The sequence below is a fragment of the Alosa sapidissima genome, chromosome 6 (genome assembly GCF_018492685.1).
Source record: "Alosa sapidissima isolate fAloSap1 chromosome 6, fAloSap1.pri, whole genome shotgun sequence".
Lineage (NCBI taxonomy): Eukaryota > Metazoa > Chordata > Actinopteri > Clupeiformes > Clupeidae > Alosa > Alosa sapidissima.
This window is the reverse complement of record NC_055962.1, coordinates 12,502,646-12,520,694: the sequence shown is the minus strand read 5'-3', so window position 1 is coordinate 12,520,694 and position 18,049 is coordinate 12,502,646. Positions and strand designations below refer to the sequence as shown.

The window sequence follows — 18,049 nt, the reverse complement described above, 5'->3', positions numbered from 1 at the left end:
ATAAGTTAAGCATTAACACATAATTCATCATTATTAAGTATGTTTTCAACATTACTTAAGGATTAACAATGCACACATTAGGAATTCATAATTTATAACAAAGGAAAACACTCTGATAACCAGAGCACCTGCAAGAATGAATGCTTTGGTATGCACACCCATCTACAGACACCTGCAGGCGCGCCTGCTGATAACACCTACTAAATAATAAGGAAAAGCACATTTTGTTAATCCTCAAGTAATGTTGAAAACATACTAAATTATGATAAATTAAGTGTTTGTTAATGCTTAACTAATACTTAACAAATGCTAAATTGTGTACCCTTATTGTAAAGTGTTACTGTATCATTATTCAGTATTTTGTCTTATTCTGACGTAAGCCATAATGATTTAATCCCGAGTTGCTCTGGAGACTGGCCCTTGTAAGAATTGACGCATGTAAGCGGTTTTGGATAAGAGCGCCAGCCAAATGAACACGTAAGTAACAACAAGACAACAGATAAAAGGTGTGTGTATGCTGGCAGTGCCCACCCTTCGGCCCATGAAGATGGGGATGCCCACGATGATGACGGGGATGGCGATGCCGGCAATGAGCGAGATGACCACCGGCGCGCCCAGCAGCATGCCCACCTGCCACAGAACTTTCCGGGTCTGTGACCACGGCTTCTTTCCCCAGAACGTGCAGCCCGAGGGACTGGGGGAGCAAAAAGGAGGAGGAGGAGGAGGAGGAGGAGGAGGAGGTGGAGGTGGAGGGGGAGGAGGAGGTGGAGGGGGAGGAGGAGGAGGGAACGGAAGAGAAAGTGAACGAAAAAAAAAGAAAAACAAAAAAAGTAAACATATATGACAAATCACTCAGCAAACAACGGCCATAATCTCTGTGATGTAGTCATTGCAGGGCTCCCTTTAAAAAGAGATTTAGGACTGACCTGGTAAAATATATAAAATATAAAAAGGTAATAAAATGATAATGTACTGTATGTCAAACCTCTCCAACAAACAAATACCATCATCTGTGTAATGTAGCATGAGCCTTGCTGAAAAGGCATAAGGCATTAAGCATACTTACTAAAATATAATTTTTTACTATATTATCACCAAATTATATAAAAGAAAATATACAATCATAACAAAACACCACATATGTACATGTGAGTGTACTAAGAAAAGTCCAATAATTGAATAATGTACTATCAATTTGAAAAGTAATCCTGCAGCTTTGGTGCACTTTATGATGGCAAAGTGCACTTAAACATTTAGATTGCTTGCCTTCTCCACTTGCTAAGATTACTCTCAATGACATTACACACAGTTTCTGTGTGTGTAACCTTTGTATCTCAGGTCATTGACCCTGCAGTGCAGTCTCACACAAAACCTGACCTCTCTGTCACTCACACAAACGTACGCGCGCGCACGCACACACACACACACACACACGCACGCGCACACGCACACGCACACACACTGCAGGCATCACCCTCCCCTGGAGCATAGATTTCATGCTCCGCGTGAACACGTCGACGATAAAAAAGTTTGGCTCTGTGACCAATCGCTGCCACATCAATTGCTACCTCCCTGAGCATGATCTCATCCTTAGTTAGCCCCCAGTCCAACCCCCTTTATGAATTATGACCCTCTGCAGTTGCCGTCATTTTGACTTTGAAGTCTGAACCCACTGGCACAGTCAAACTCCAGGGGGTGTTACTGTTCTGAGCACTGCGACAGAGATGACGTTAGGATAACAGGGAGGCTGCACTTAGAGGGAGGAGGAGGAAAAAAAACGGAGGAGAGACAGACTGTCCAGAGAGGGGTCGGACATCGACTCCAACAAGGACAGGACAGCGGCAGTCTGGGACAGTCTGAGTCACAACACCATGAAGAATATAAAACAAGCCAGAACCATAATCTGTGACTTACGGCCTGACTACACCAAGCACACAACTGAAGCATTCCATTCACAATGCGTACAATGCGTACAGTATGCTGTAACTATTAGCTTACACTTTAATCAATGGAACTGACTACAGCAGACATTATAGCAGTGTGCAAATTCGCAAAAGAATTGGACCAGGCCTTCAAAACTATTTTTACAGTCCGCGGCCGCTTCGGTGTCCCCTGGCTGTTAGTCACAAAATCATGAAAAATATAAAACAAGAAAGAACCATAATCTGTGACTTAGACAGATGGTGCTCAATCACAAATATGTATTTATGTTAATGCCAATAATCACAAATACACAGGCACTCAAACGCAACCAGATGTTTCAGAACTAGACACATGTTCAAGGTCAGACAGTCTTTTAAAACAGCAGCTATGTATCAGTTCCAGAGCAAACTAGTATGATTTGTCTTGAAAAAGCATTTTCTCTCTCTCTCTCTCTCTCTCTCACGCACACACAAACATTCACTCACACACACACACACACACACACACACACACACACACAGGGCAGCACTTTCCATTGTGCAAAAAAAGCATGTGAGCAAAAGATGTGTTCCTTAAACTCAGCTAATCTGCTCTTGGCAAATGAAAGGGGCTCGGATTGCCTGCGCATGGAAATATGAAGAGAGGTTTGGCTGATTAATCGATCAGAGTCTGCACTGGCCGCCATCCAGGACTGGAAAAATCGAAGATGACCTCAAATTTAAACACAGTAATAGTTCATCAGCCCAGAACAAAACTTCAGCTAAGGTCTTTGACAATAGAATACTATTTGCTAACATCAACATTGTGTGTTGCCTGATCACGTGTCCTTGACTGTGTATGAAAACATACATCTTTGCTGAACCCACATACAGAGATCACACACACACACACACCACTGCAGAGCATCCAGTGGCACCTTTACACTCTATGGATGATAGATGTGTCTTTCTGATGTAAAAAACACCATGACTGACTGTCAAGTGACAGCAGGGGACAAAATGACATGCACTGATCCAGAGCTAAGATGATGGTATAAATATTAAAGACACTGTTTCTCTTCACTGCATCAGAATTATTCCACAAGGAAACTTGTCTGAGAAGTCTTTTGCCTGTGGAATATTACAGCTAGTTGCCAACATGGCGCAAAGCTAGAGAAAGAGTGCTCTAAAGGTGTGTGACATGACTATATAAATAACAAAGGTCTGTATCACACATAATTCTCTGTCTGTATCCATTTTTAATGTTGAGCATGAATGGGGCTTAACGGTGCAGTCATGGATTTTACGCGTTTTCAAGCCAACATTTTTTGTCGCATTCAGCAATCATCTCCTCACGACCGCTAGTTGCCCATTCCGTGAGTACACTGTAAAAAGGTCCTGGTCTCTCTAGGCAGCCCAGGCTCAGAAAACTGGAAACAAACAAAGTGGGGGCAGCCTGCCCCCCAAACAAAAACAAAACCCTGCGTGGAATTTCTCTGGGAATACTGAAGGTAGGGGTGAGCTACCTCTTTGGTGTGTTTCCTTTGGTCCTTGATTAACATATAATGTACGTTTTTTTGCACAAAAGCATCTGCTAATGAATGTAAACACAAACAAACGCGACTTCCTGAGAAATCCCTGACTGCACCTTTAAGACACGTGTATGCTTCATCATTGTGAGGTTGAACTAAGTAAGTCTTCTTGTAGGTGCAGTAGGAGTGTGTAACTAACACAAATCTTCCTGTAGGTACAGCATGTGTGTCTGTTAGAGGCTCCAGCGCACCTGAGGTAGTGCACATCGGTGATCTCCTGCATACAGAGCCAGCAGAACTGACAGGCACACACAGTGCAGTTCATGCGGTTACAGCTGCCGTCGTTGGTCTTCATGATGTAGGCGCCGCACCGAGGACAGGCCTTAATCTCCTCTGCATCTGGGGAAAAGAGAATCAGCTCGTTTAGAATCACAAGAGTTCCTTCTGCCCATCCTATATGCTAAAAACCAGACTCAATACATAAATGCAATGAATGACTTGACCGTCTTCTAACTCCACCACAACTCATTGTGTTTCATAGGGACTCTAGACTGCTACACAAATGGTAATGGGTACTGTTAAGTACATGCATACACACACACAGACACACACAGGGGGTGCCATACCGCCGCCTTGCTCCTCGTTGAAGACGTAGAGCGTGGAGGCCTCGGCGCCCGTGGTATAGCGGGCACGTTGGCGCCGGGCCTGGTCACAGGTCTGGTCAGGGTGCCACAGCTGGCGGCAGTGGTAGCAGAACTCCGTATCGCACCCCTCACGCCCACAACTCAGCTTGGGACATTCGGCACAACCGTAGGCAATCACTGCGTAGCTATACACAATACAAGCATACACATTAGATATAAATACACAAACATACAATATACATATCGTACACATATAAACATACACACAAACTGCTACTAACATATAACCACACAACAGATAAACTTTTAGCCATATTTAATCAACCATATTAATCAATCAGTGCAAATTTCATTCTTAAAAATTGAAATCCGTTTTGACAATACAGCCAAACTGCATAACAACAAAACAAACTGCACAAAAACTTAATGACACGTTCTATTGTAGTAACGGTGATCTTGCTCATAATCATTGTCCCAGAGAAACAAAATGGCGCATTGATCTCTTTGAGGCATTGCAGTCTACAAAAAAACTCACAAGCAGAAGGCTTTCCCCTTGATAACTAAACCCGAGTCTCCTACCACGTGACGTGAGACACCCGAGCCCCCGCTGTGTCGTCGGAGAACAGAGAACCCCCCCCCCCCCCTCCTTCCAAGCCACCACCCCATCTCCCCATTCCCATCTGAGGCCCCTCTCCGGTTACAGGGCTGGCAACCCAAAGCAGCGCTCTAGGCAGAGCACATGCATAATGCAACACAGTGGAGCACAGTGAGCTCTAGCACACACACTCGCACACGGCCCTAGTGTGAGAGAATAATGTGGCCTCCGCGTATCACACGTAGCGGAAAATTCGGTTCAAGTGGTACACTTTTCATCACATAGCCCTCTCTTAAGCCCCCATTTACTCAGAACCACTAAGTACAGCATAGCACACTAATCATCAGGTTAGTAGTGGCCTATTGGGTCAGTTACAGCATGTCAGTGTTTATATAATCCTTAGCTGAATGATGATACTTCTTCAAACCCCAAGCCTGTGTTTCTGTAATTACATTATTACACATAAGTACCAGTATGCTGTCATTGTTTGTAACTCACTATAATGTCCTTAACAATGTGTTTTCACCATTACAGGGACTTCTGAGCAATAAAGAGTGCCTATACTGTAAGTGTATCATGCTACAGCTCTCCAGTGAGACGCTAAGGTTTTACAACATTGTGATGGTCTTGGGGTTTTGTTTTAAATGGATGTTATGTGTTGGTGTTGAGTTGGATTTCAGCTGACTGTATTGTTTTGGTGTTTTCACTGCACAGTTAAGGGAGGCTGCTCTCATTTTCGTTCCCTCCAGAGTGCGTCGTGCTGAAGAACACCGCAGGGACCACACACATGAAAGTAATCTCTACAGGACGCCCTCACATGTGCTTGGCTGCCGATGCTGTTTTGGGATGCTGTTTGTGACTGTTGCCCCGTAATGGTGTTTATTAGTGGAATGATTACGCATGAAGAATTTCTTATTTTTCACACCATGCACACACGTGATGCATGCTCTTACTTAATCTCACTGGTACTTAATCATCTCAGGAGGACGATTTATCCTTAATGCAATGTTCTGTTGCTTGTAATCTACATCTATCTTGCTTGTTTAAGTCCTATTTTTTGTATCACCCAACATTGACAATAATAATAAATAATAATAATTATAATAAACAATAAATCCATATAGGGATAAAGGGAATAGAAGAAGAAGAAGAAGAAGAAGAAGAAGAAGAAGAAGAAGAAATAAGATGCTTTGGATGAAAGCACTGGGTGAATAAAGGAATGTATAACACAAGTCAGTTGGCACATCCGCTTTCGTCACATTGCATTTCCTTGACAACGGTCAGCTGACCTGCAGTCCGGCGCAGGGCACCAGCGCGTGTCCGGGTCCGCTGCCAAGAAGCGACGCAGCTGGTACTCCTCGAAGCGCTCGAGCAAAGAGCTGTCGTCCAGGATGGCGCGCACGTCGGGCAGTGCCAGGGCCTCGGGGCACTGCGGGCACGCGATGCCCACACGGCTCTCGGAGATCTCGATGCGCAGGTACTGGCGGAGGCAGTCGGCACAGGCGCGGTGCGGGCATGACGAGAGGCGGGGGAAGTGATCGCGCGGTTGGCTAAGCAGGCACAGAGGACACTCCTTCAGGTGTGGGGGGCACAAAACAATGTGTTCAGTTACTAATCAACTCACTGATTCTTGACAGAAACAATTCAACTCACCTGCTCATGCTGAGAATGTGATTTATTATTTTATTATTATTTATGACTGATACAATATCAACTAACTACAAAGGAATTATAGCTTTGGTAACCCCTTTTTTCTAGAAATCTGCTGAAATAGTGTACACTTTCCCACTAATATTTCTGGCATAATTCAATTCAAATTTGAAAAAAAGATGACATTTATTAAAGGAGAATTCCGGTGTGATATTGACCTAAAGTGTATTGAAACATGATACCGAGTGTGAACGTATGTCTCATAGCCCATCTCGGCTTGTCCCCTGCACTCCAAAATCTGGCGCTAGTTAGCCGATTCTACCAACAGCTTTTTCAATAGTGGTGCTTCGGCATCGGGCTAGCCATGCAAATAAATCACTGTTTTACACCCATTTACGAGGCTCAATGTATCTCCACACTTCATTGGTAGACTTCCGAGGGCCCTGACATTTAAAACGAGACTTTGAGAACTTTGAAAAAGCACTGGTAGTTTACTTACAAGACGATTTATACAGACAGTATCTTCACGATGTTTAGCGTTTGCAGCCATCTTGAATTTAGTCACGATAAGTCAAGCGACGAGTAAGAATGAACAGGTATGATAAGGGATCAGATTCCAAAAATAATTCAGTGGAAATGCATGGATTCCAGTTGCTGCTACTGGAAGAAACTGGAATCCATGCATTTCCACTGAATTATTTTTGGAATCTGAAGCCAGATTTTGGAGTGCAGGGGACAAGCCGAGATGGGCTATGAGACATACGTTCACACTCGGTATCATGTTTCAATACACTTTAGGTCAATATCATACCGGAATTCTCCTTTAACATGTAATGCATGTTGGCTTAGCAAATGCAGTGTTTCCCATACATTGACTTATTTGTGGCGGCCCACCACAATATCAACATTGACCACCACACAATGATTTTCCATGTTGTACTATTTAAATTGGATTGAATTCTTTCATTGTAGAGCTATGTGCACCTTTGCACAGCCTCTCCTTGTCTCTCTGTCTCTCAACGAACCTACATGCCTGTTTAAAGAAAACATTAACAATCCTGTAAGGCATAGTAGACAACTGGCTAAATTGTGCTTAAATCTGGTTAGCATCAAAACCACGCTGCGCTGCACTAATTTCTTAAAAACTGTTGCATTCAAGTTAATTCTGCAAACCTACCACCACAAATAGAATTCAATTCAGTGGGAAACGAACTGAAATGTAATATATTTGTAATACAAAATTATATTTACTGTATATATTTTTATTTTATATATATCATATATATATACATAGATATATATTTACTTATGTAACCACAGAACTTCTACAGGCATTACAGTAAATCATGATACATACTAAGTCAATGAAATATCATGGTAACATTGAGTCAGTTGGTGGGTGTCTGGCAGCTCACAGGCCTACCTCCAGGTGCTCCATCTGCAGCTGGTCCTGGCTGGACAGCGAGAGTGTCAGCATCCCCGTGGAGCCAGAGCCACTGCCACAGTCGGCCGAAGCCCCAGATGCTGACGCCGCTGCCCCCGTCACGGGCACTGGGACAGTGAGGCCCTTGCCGTGGTCTCCCGGGCAGCACATCTCCATAGCGGCAGAGGCCACCGCCCCGCCCCTGCCTCCTCCTCCTCCTCCTCCTCCTCCCTCTCCACAACCATCCACACCACTGCCAGTCATCTCCCCCTGGCTCTCTGCTGCAGCGTTCTGGTCCCGAGAGAAAGACAGAGAGAAAGAGAGACAGAGAGAGAAGAAAGAGAGATATGTCAAGATGGATATTTTAATTTATTATAGATTAAATAGATGCTTATGTTTATGGCAGACATCAAAATAATACAAGGAGAACAAGAAGAAGAATAAAAGCAAGTCTGCATCACAATAACTACAAATCTAACAGCAAGAATAAAAACACATCATTCATTATTTTGATATAGGACCACATCGATTATCACACTTACACGGACTGCCTATACCCCAAATAGGCCCATTTTAAGGCTTACCCCAGCGTGACAGAGTGAAGGTTAATTTGTGATAGTCGTGTCGAGCTTTCCCCTCACTTCACTTAACTTTCCACTACGCTTAAACAATGCCACAATCACCACAGCGTGATCCCATAGAGGTTTCGACTTAACAACACGGCTCCCTATAACTCGGTCAGATTCCACACTAATTCTACTGCTTTTGGTGGACTCCTCGGTGGCAACCGACAATTTTCAGAACTATCTTTCTCACTCCCTCAACCACTGCTGTGTACCCAGAAGCCGTGTTGGGCCGACATAATTGCTGCTTTGCCAATGACAGAGGCTTGCCAACGGGCTGTATACTAGGCAACACACAAACTCACTGTTTTCCACCTCAAAGCCCAAAGACTCAATCAGAGCAGGAAAATGATGACCCCGGCCAGTAACACAGATATCAAGATCCCACCTTTTCCACTGGGATACCAACAGTGTGCATGTGTGTGTGTGTGTGTGTGTGTGTGTCTCTGTGTGTGTGTGAGTATGTTTGTGTGTATGTGTACACATATATGTGTTGCTGTCCATATTTGTGTGTGTGTGTGTGTGTGTGTGTGTGTACATACTGCATGTGCATCACAGTGCATTTGTGTGTGTGTGTGCGTACATGTGTGTTACTGTCTGTGTGTGTATGTGCTTGCATGTTTAATACTCTATGCTCAAGTGTTTATGAGCAGGGGGGGGTGGGAGGGGGGGCTGCACCAAACCACTCTGTTTCTTGGCAACCGAAATGAGTAGATCCTTAAAATAAACATACTAATTAAATACAGACTCACAAAGGCTGAAGGGTGACAGTGGAGAGAGAAGACGTCCAATCTGTTCATGTCCCACTCAACGACCAACTGTTGCTATATTACCCACACTGCCTCTTGCTCCCTTGCTGGCAACTCAACTGCCAAATGTTAGTGTTGTTACTCAGCCCTGTCAAAAACCGCCCGTCTGTTCAGACAGTGTACACATACGCATTGCATTTACTCACGTTTTTAAAATATTATTTATTGCCATTTCAATGTTACTACATCAGTCCTCATTATTTACTTTTAGAAACTGTATGACTAATGTTACTTTGCATGTGTGTGTGTGTGTGTATGTGTGTTGTTGCTTTCTATTGATTTGTTTAGTAATGTTGGTAAGGTTCTAGAGGCTTTATTTAAGGTTTTATGCAAATGAAGTTAGTGCACTCTGGGCCAGATATACGTACATTTGCGAACGTAGCGTTATCAGCGTCATGGACAAACCGCAGATTGCGAACGCTGTCAGACCAAAGTTTCCTTCGTATTTATCAAACTAGTGTAAACTGCGCCTTTCTCTGCCTTTCTCCACACATAAACGCAATTTACGAACGTCCACAACTGAATGGCAGAGCCTACAAGCGCAGTGGAATTAAGTTAACTGATGACAACATTAAAAAGAATCAAACGTTTAGCGATCATGAAATTATACCATACATGATAAGATGTCAACAAGCAGGGAGATAATGAAGATCAGTAGTTTTACTCAAAGTACTGTAACGTCGGTGTCTTTTGGACTGAGTGCTAGCCTCCCAGAATGCAATGTGTGTGAATGCTGGTTTGTGTAATGTCGGTTTTAGTTAGTGTAATTGCGTTTTCCTTGTCATGTATGTGTTAGCTTGTGTAGTCTTTCTTTAGGTTTTACCTCATGTGTTTTACCCGGTGTATTGTATGTGACAACCCTGTTTGTGTATCGTGCTTGTTTTATTGACTTCCCTTGTGTTTCCTATGTAATGGTGTCTTGGTCTTGGTATGTGTAAGTTTTCCGCTTCCGAGAATAAACCTTTGACTGGACAACTGTGTGTGTCGCTATCAAATCGTTACAGTACTTATGCACGTAGGCTATGGAAAATTGGTCAAATCTAGCAAGTAGGAAAGTTTAAGTGAATGACGTGAAAGTGAAAGTAAGACATTCAAAAGGCCAACGAAAGTTAAGGTTGCTTTTGATAGTACAAATACTTACAAAACTGGTGCTCTAAATAGCGATTCTGTTATCTTTGAAAGGTTCTCTTATTGACGCATTGAACTGCAATTTGGATTAACACCTGCTTTTACAAGGTGGAAGTATTTAGGCACAGAATAGACACAGGAGCAGTCTTTGTACATACCGCGGAATACATAATTAAGCGCTCTTTATGCTTCCCCTTCCATCTTTTTACGCTAAACTCCCACTGTCCCCTGGATCCTCCCATGAATGCATATGCATGACACGAAAAACGCAATTAGCCATGTTCAGCTCCCGCAACAGGCAGTTTGCGCTTTTACATCATTGCGGCCTGTTTGTACATACCTCGCAATGATTTTACATGCACGTTGCGAAACAAATACGCCTGAAGTGGGCGCAAACGTGTCAGTACATCTGGCCCTCTGTGTACATACTATAAGCATGTGGATTCGTTCTGTATTGAACTTATGACCTTGTGTTGCTGGCACCATACTCAGTGAGGATGCATACATAGAATACAAAAATACGAAGGATCTTAGAGAAATGTGAGCAGAAGTGAGTGTTGCTCAGGTGACCCCCAGGCTCACCTGCTCTGCTGGTTCCTGCTCATTGGGCGTTAGCGTGATAGCCACCTCCTGGCTCACTGCTCCTGAGGGCTTTTCGATCCTGGGGTCGGATTTGGGCTTGCGGCTGAAGAAGCTGAGGAAGCTGAGGGGCTGCGACTGCTGCTTGGGTCTCTTCATGGTCGCACGCCGCCAAACAGTCCAGCCAGCCAAACAGTCATGCAGTCAGCAGGTCAGGACAAGGCCTGTGGTGGTGTGTGTGTGTGTTTGTGTTTGTGTGTGTGTGTGTGTGTGTGTGAGTGTGTGTGTGTGTGTGTGTGTGTGTGTGTGTTTGATTTCAATGTATTTCGGCTCACGGCTTGCAGAGTAGGCAAGGAGAGACAGGCCTTGTGGTGGAGTAAGATGGGCGTCTGTGAGATAAGCGGTTCCAGTGAGAGGGCATGTTGGACAAGGATGCAAGCCAACAAAGAAATAAACAAAAAGCAAAAAAAAAATTAAAAGATCCTCTCTCTTTCTCTCTGTGGTTTTTATCGCTGTCCGCTTCTCAGATGTCCAAGGTCGACAGAGCGCTGATCCTCATGACGAGCTCACTTCCTGTCCCCGAAGCCCCGTCACCCTGGTGATAAATCACACGTTGTAAAAAACGAGAAGAAGAGAATGAGAGCGAGAGAGAGAGAGAGCCCAAATTTATAAGACTGTGAGAGTGAGACACATGAGACACTAATACCGGTTAAGTCAGCAATTTTCATTTATCTCAATAAAACATTCCTCCATTCAAGACAGATTTATTACGAGGCGATTTGATTTTGTCACATGTGGTTCTCTTTTCACCAACCCATACTGAGAAATCGACGCTTTTACCCAGTATAGGAAACTTACAATACTTACAGTAGAACTGCACCTATTCATTACTGAAAAACATCACCGAAATAACAGACGAATAGAAGAAAAACAGAGAAACCTCCAAATATCTCTCATTCCCACCTCTGAGAAATCTTTCAATATATAATGAAATGTAATAGCAGCCTCAATACAAGACGCTGCTGAATTGCTTAACCATTTTAGCCCAAGAAAAAGTATGTGTGAACACTTTAGAATTACCTGATTTCATGCATTAATTGGTCATAAAACGTCAAACACAATATGCTGAAGCTAATAACAAAATAAATGATCATCTTTCATGTCTTTATTGAAAAGACCCATAAAACATGAATAGTGCTAGTGGAAAAAAGTTAGCGAACCCTTGGAATTAATTACTGGTCAAACGTCCCTGGCAGGAATAAGCACAAACAAGTGCTCCTGGTAAGTGTGAATCAGATATGCACAACATTCAGAAAGTGTTTTAGTCCATTCTTCCTTCAGTTCAGCCATATTCTTAGGATATCTGGTGTGAGGTGTGAATGGCTTTGTTGAGTTAATCTCCATTGGGTCTATCAAGGTCTAGACTCTGGGCCACTCCAAAAGGTAATTTTTTAAAAGTAAATCTGTGTAGATTTCGTTCTATGTTTAGGGTACTTGTCCTGCTGCATTACCCAACGTTTACTGAGCTTTAGCTGCTAGAGAGCCTCCCTGCCATTATCCTGTTGGAATATTGATAAGAAATTAATTTTTCCCCTTGGTCATGGCACGTTGTCCAGTCCCTAAATCATGTACCGGTACTTCCCTACTGTAACTCAACTTCAACGTTGAGATGTTTTTATGGTGCCCTTTTGGGGCCATACAGTGCTGTGTGTTCTGTCCAAACAATTCAATCTGTTTCATCAGTGCACAAACCATTCCATGTCAAGGTGCTCTTTGGCAAATGTCCAGCACACAGTAATGTTTTTAGAGAGCGATGCTTCCACTGCTATGGACACCCTCCCTGTTTTACCTATAGTAAACTCATGACCAGAGGCATTAGCCAGTTTCAATGACTCACAATAGCACTAAATCATCTCCTGGTACAACAATTTGTTGACCAGTAGGCTGATGAATAAGCCTGGAAGCCAGCCCGAATTTAACCCTAACCACAAAATTTGAGGTCGGGAAATTCCTCTAATTAGGCCTAGTTTTTGTTGAAGCCATTATACTTGGGGTTCATTTCAACAGTGCAATATTGTGCCTGTTATCAGCAAAAACAGATTCTGTTTGGTTGGTTATTGTAATTCAAAGGAAGATCGGACAGTATTTTAAGCAACATTTACATCTTAACGCAGGTAATTCCAAAGGGTTCACTTAGTTTTCCTTGCCACTGACGTGTGTGTGTGTGTGTGTGTGTGTGTGTGTAGCCTCATGATCGATGCTGCCATCTCTCTGTCCCCTATCGCTCGCCCCCAGGAGGCTAGCTTATCTCCCTCTGTACTTACAGTACGCATCCGGCGCGGATCTCACAGAGAGGAATTTCTTCCATTGTAAACTCAGAGCTTCCCGAGCAAATCAAGCACGGTGCCTACACTAATGCCGAGCTTATTTATAGCGCACATCGCCCACACACACATACACACACACACACACACACACACACACACACACACACACACACACACACACACACATACACACACACACACACACATATGTGTGACACATATGCTGAGACACACACAAAAGTGTACACAAATACAATGTCAAACAAACATGTATAAACACACACTCTCTTTCACACACCCTCTTTCTCACACAACACAACATAACACACACACAGAGACACACAGAGAGAGAGAGAAGAGAGAGAGAGAGAGAGAGAGAGAGAGAGAGAGAGAGAGAGTCCCAGATTAAACCCAGTAACCAGAACAGAAAACAGAAGTGTGATAAGAATGTTAACATAATTGTCCTGAAATGTGTAGATTCTGAACAAAGTGGCTCACATCAACTGGCACAGTTGTAATACAAACTCCGAATTCCACTCCCATGTCAATCACATTTAGAGGTGATTAAACCAAATCAGTTCCTGAAGTGCTGTTATGTCTATATCTGGGGAACTTCAAAATAACACGAATCTCCAGATAGTTCAGGTTTCATCCAGAGAAGCTAACACTAACACAGCATTTCTGCTAATAATGGGAGGCTGCTAGTGTGTGAATGGGGACATTCTGCAGCGCTAGAGCGGCACGGTCTGATAAGTAGAAAGAAAAACACCAAACACAGCCTATGGTCCCAACAACAACGTAGACACAACTCTGGCAGACCGTCATACCCCTCTTTGCCTCATGGGTCTGAACAATACCACAAAAAATAAAGAAAAGTGCAAAAACTAAGAGAGAGATCTAGAGGAAAATTAATTACAGAGCCGCTCTGTCTCCTTCAAGTGGTGAGAGATCTGTCTTTCCCACAAATCTCCCAGCAAATGATTCACTGGCCCATGGACATCAAACCTATACATTCCATGCCTTGCTCTACCGCGAGATACAAAGCATGGTTCTACTAGAGGGGAATCTAGTCCAATCTGGTTTCTCCATTTAATGGGAAGGAGGGATGCAGACAGCGGAGTATGGTGGGGGATGGATGGAGGGAGAGGTCTGCTGTTGTTAACGTCCTCCTGATGCGAGGGCTGAGCTCTGGGGAGTCTTCTCTAGCCTTTGGGCAGCAGACTCTTCTAAGGGAGAGCCACTGCTTCAGGAAGCTCTCTAATGGCCTCTCATTACGGGATTGATTTGTGGAGGCACATACGAATGTGTCTCTGTGTGTGTGTGTGTGTGTGTGTGTGTGTATGCGCGCATGTGTGTGTGTGTGTGTGTGTGTGTGTGTGTGTGTGTGTACGTGTGTATAAGAAAGTGTGTGGGTGGTTGTGTGTCGGTGGTGGTGTCTGTCTGCGTTTAATCTGAGGAGTCAATCAAGTGTGTTTGACCTTGCATGAAGTCTTTCTCCCCACTTTAGTCCTATGGCCACATTTTAGGTGACACACCATCATCTCCTTGAGGAACAAATAATCTATTTAAATGGTTTGACTAATTTCACATGAGAGACAGAGGGAGAAAATATTCTTGAAAAATAACCTCCGCAGTTTTATACCTCAGAAAACAGCTAACAATCATCTGAAAAAAGAGCTATAACCCCAGGGAACTTAATGTATCAGATATCTATTCTCACCCCTGCTAAATAACTTTATCAGAGCAGGGCAATGCCTCGACATAGTCATTCATGTTAAACTATGAAGAACACAGACAGAGTAGAAATTCCTCCATCAAAAATTTGAGTTTGCTTGCTAATATGAGAGAATCTATCATGTGTTTATCTTCAGCAAGGTAAACCAGTGAAGTAGTTATAGCGCCTTGAAAGACCAGGGCCACTCCATAAAGTCCTCAACCTCTCTCCTCAACTTCCAGCTTCCATCTAATGGATAGCTGAGAGAAGTGTGTGAAATTAAGCCGACAGAGGACAGCAGGCTATTATGAACAGCTTCAGGTCACTCCCTCACTGAGCGTCACTGGATAGCATCACATTAAGATGAGGCAGATATCAAGGCGTGACTGCTGCATGAGGAACCATTGGTTTTTATAGCACTGGAGAATGAGATCATCGCTAGATGGGGGTGGGGATGGGGATGGGGGGGTAGGAGGAGAGGAGGGGGGGCAGGGGAGAAAGCCTGGTGAAGAATCAATGGCAACAAGACTCCTTTGGGATCATGGCTGCTCTGTAACTGGCATGGCTATTATTCCCTACAAACACTCTTTAGACTTTTTAGACAAACCTTCAGAGCAAGGGCAGCACCTCTGTGTTGACTGAATGGATGAATGAATGACTGAATGACTAAATGACTGACTGAATGAAAGAATGAAAGAAAGAATGAATGAATGAATGAATGAATGAATGTGACCAAGCAGAACAACTGGTTGCATAGCTGTGGGGATTAAGGAAATATGTTTGAGTCGGCTGTGCAACAGAGATCAGCTTCCACTGTCTTATGTTCAGCCATTGTACCAGTGCATTCAGGCCCCTCAGTTACATAATCAGCTTGGCTTCAGACAGTCTCTCATAGTTCCATCTCCTGCGATCGAGCGAACACAGTGCTGCTGCTTGGCCTTGGCCTGTCCTGCCAAAAAAGCACCAAAGCTTCTTATGAGAGCACACGGAGGTGGAGGTAGGAAGGACCTGTGATCATTCCATTTGAAGCAGAGCAGTTTCACACAACACAGCCATAGTAGTAACTGTTGCAGTTATTGTTGCTAAGTCAGGGCACTTCCCTCTGGTCATGTGACCTCTTTTAAAGAGCCCTCTGGATGCTGAGAGAGAGGTGATCCAAGTACACGTCCATATGGGGATTAGGGAGCAAATTTAGATAGTTGGTCCCACATGACTTTGCCTCAGTCAGTGCACAGAGCAGTACGGTCTTAAATCTGAGATAAGAGTGAGCATAGGCTACGTTTCTTGACAGCATGTCAAGTACCTCACAGACATTCATTCAACATCACATAAACCATTGGTTTGGATTACAATACAACGGCATGGATCAGAGTCTATCCTGTGAAGAAATAAGCATACTCTTATTCTTGTGTCAATAATGCCACGTTGCAAGAGGAAAACAAATTGGTAGCTTGCTGAAAATATGTAGGCACATTCAAGCGACCTTGTTAGTCAAATCTGAAACAAAACATGCTTGGCGTATCAGTACAGCTGTTGGTTTACAGCTCTGAACTGATCGCTTTCTTAAAATTATTCGGCCAACCACATTCTGCGATTACCTACTGTAGAAGCAGCTTGCAGCCTGCTACAATAGTTGAACATGCCTACCACTCTGTCCTTCACTTCCAAGCTGTTTGGAGTGCGCGAACATATTCTAGCCAAATTACGCATACGACAAGACCCGCAATAGATCGGTTTCTGCAAAGTCCTGCTTAAAAACTACTGAAAAGCTGTTGCTATGCAATCAAAGGAAATTACATGGTCCGTTTTCAGCCCGGCGGCATGTATCTGTGAGGGAGGAGACAAGCAGACCCCATTAAATAACTCCATCCGGACAGGAGAGCGCCAATGCGGGTTTTGATAGCATATTCGAAACATATGATTGACACACCTAAGTGTCCTACACCCAGGATCTGTTTTAATAATACAAAAAAACGCTTAATTTTATCCACCTGCAGTTTTATGGTGCAGCCAAACGGGTCAGCGGATTGGCAAGAATTCGCCTGAAAGCATGTCCACTTTGGAGACAGCAATGAGGCGCTGGGCGATATCCTTACCAGACTCGAACGCGTAGAAATGAGAGCGTACTTGGGCTTATACCAATACATATTTAGGCTACTTTGAAAAACACCCTACCAGTGCACACCGATTTAAATAATTAATCATATGGTCTGGCCAGGGCATCATACACTGCAGGGAGTGGCAAGTTTATCATGTATTCCATCACTCCTCTGTATAAATCTATAACTGTAAAGATTTTCGGCATATTTTATACAATAACGGAAATGCCAAATCGTTTAAGGTAGCCTAAAACATATAAAGCATGAGGGTATAAAGGCTATGAGGAAAACGACACCTTACCTTCTGTCAGCGCTCTTTCACACTGCCACCGCCGCCGATTGGCTCCTCCCATTGAACAGCCGAGAACGGTAGGTTTTACCGAACCCTCCCACTGCTGCATATTGTCCGTCACCCCTCAGTCAGCTGCATGTTTCGCTGGATCCCACGGTCCGACCAACGCTACATGACGTTGACAAGGAGATCCCCGTTAACCTCAGAGATTCCCTCCCCCTTCTGTGCGCTAAGATGAAGCAGGCATAAAAAGAACCGTCTAGTAGAACAATTCACTGAGGAAAATTAAAAAAGACGGTCCATTCTTGAATGTTAGTTGATAGTTATCGTTGTATCGTTATAGTCTCATTGATAGTTAAAACAGAGCCTGGTTGAACTAGCCCAAACGTAGCGAAGAATATCCTCCAAATTTCCCTTAGGCCTATCTGCATCTATGTAATTAGAAAAATAATAAATGTAAAGAAGCCTATAGGCTATATGCATTGCAACTGGAGGTCAACTGTTTATTTTAAAGGGCTTGCATGAAGTAGTTGGCCTACTGTGGATTAATATGGCAGAAGTTATTTCTCAAATGAAAATAAATTATAAGGCCAGACTGTTGTATGCCTATGCAGTCACACACAATGATACTTTCAGAGCGCAGGAAGACGACGCAGAATCAATATAGATGTCAATATATCCTTTAAAACAATATTTCAATCAGATTAGCCTTCTCTGGCCATGCCACACCAAC

General features: G+C 43.5%; 1 protein-coding gene and 1 long non-coding RNA gene across 3 annotated transcripts in view; both read right to left on the bottom strand.

Annotated features, from left to right (window-relative positions):
- Window positions 1–7,938, bottom strand: part of si:ch211-278j3.3 (E3 ubiquitin-protein ligase RNF19A) — a 20,358-nt gene extending 12,420 nt beyond the window's left edge. For both annotated transcript variants that reach the window (XM_042095825.1, XM_042095826.1), the window contains exons 1-5: window positions 7,746–7,938; window positions 5,962–6,245; window positions 4,060–4,262; window positions 3,685–3,832; window positions 532–694 (exon numbers count right to left, since the gene is read on the bottom strand). In XM_042095825.1, coding sequence (XP_041951759.1) covers window positions 532–694; window positions 3,685–3,832; window positions 4,060–4,262; window positions 5,962–6,245; window positions 7,746–7,922 — 975 coding nt within the window. In that variant the 5' untranslated portion in view covers window positions 7,923–7,938. The remainder of the gene's footprint in view (window positions 1–531; window positions 695–3,684; window positions 3,833–4,059; window positions 4,263–5,961; window positions 6,246–7,745) is intronic.
- A 28-nt stretch (window positions 7,939–7,966) lies between these two features.
- On the bottom strand, window positions 7,967–17,452 carry LOC121711934. The gene is made up of 3 exons (XR_006032487.1): window positions 17,326–17,452; window positions 10,888–11,479; window positions 7,967–8,036 (listed from the first exon to the last, which is right to left on the bottom strand). It is a non-coding gene; the product is annotated as an uncharacterized LOC121711934 (long non-coding RNA).
- Between the last annotated feature and the right edge of the window lie 597 nt (window positions 17,453–18,049).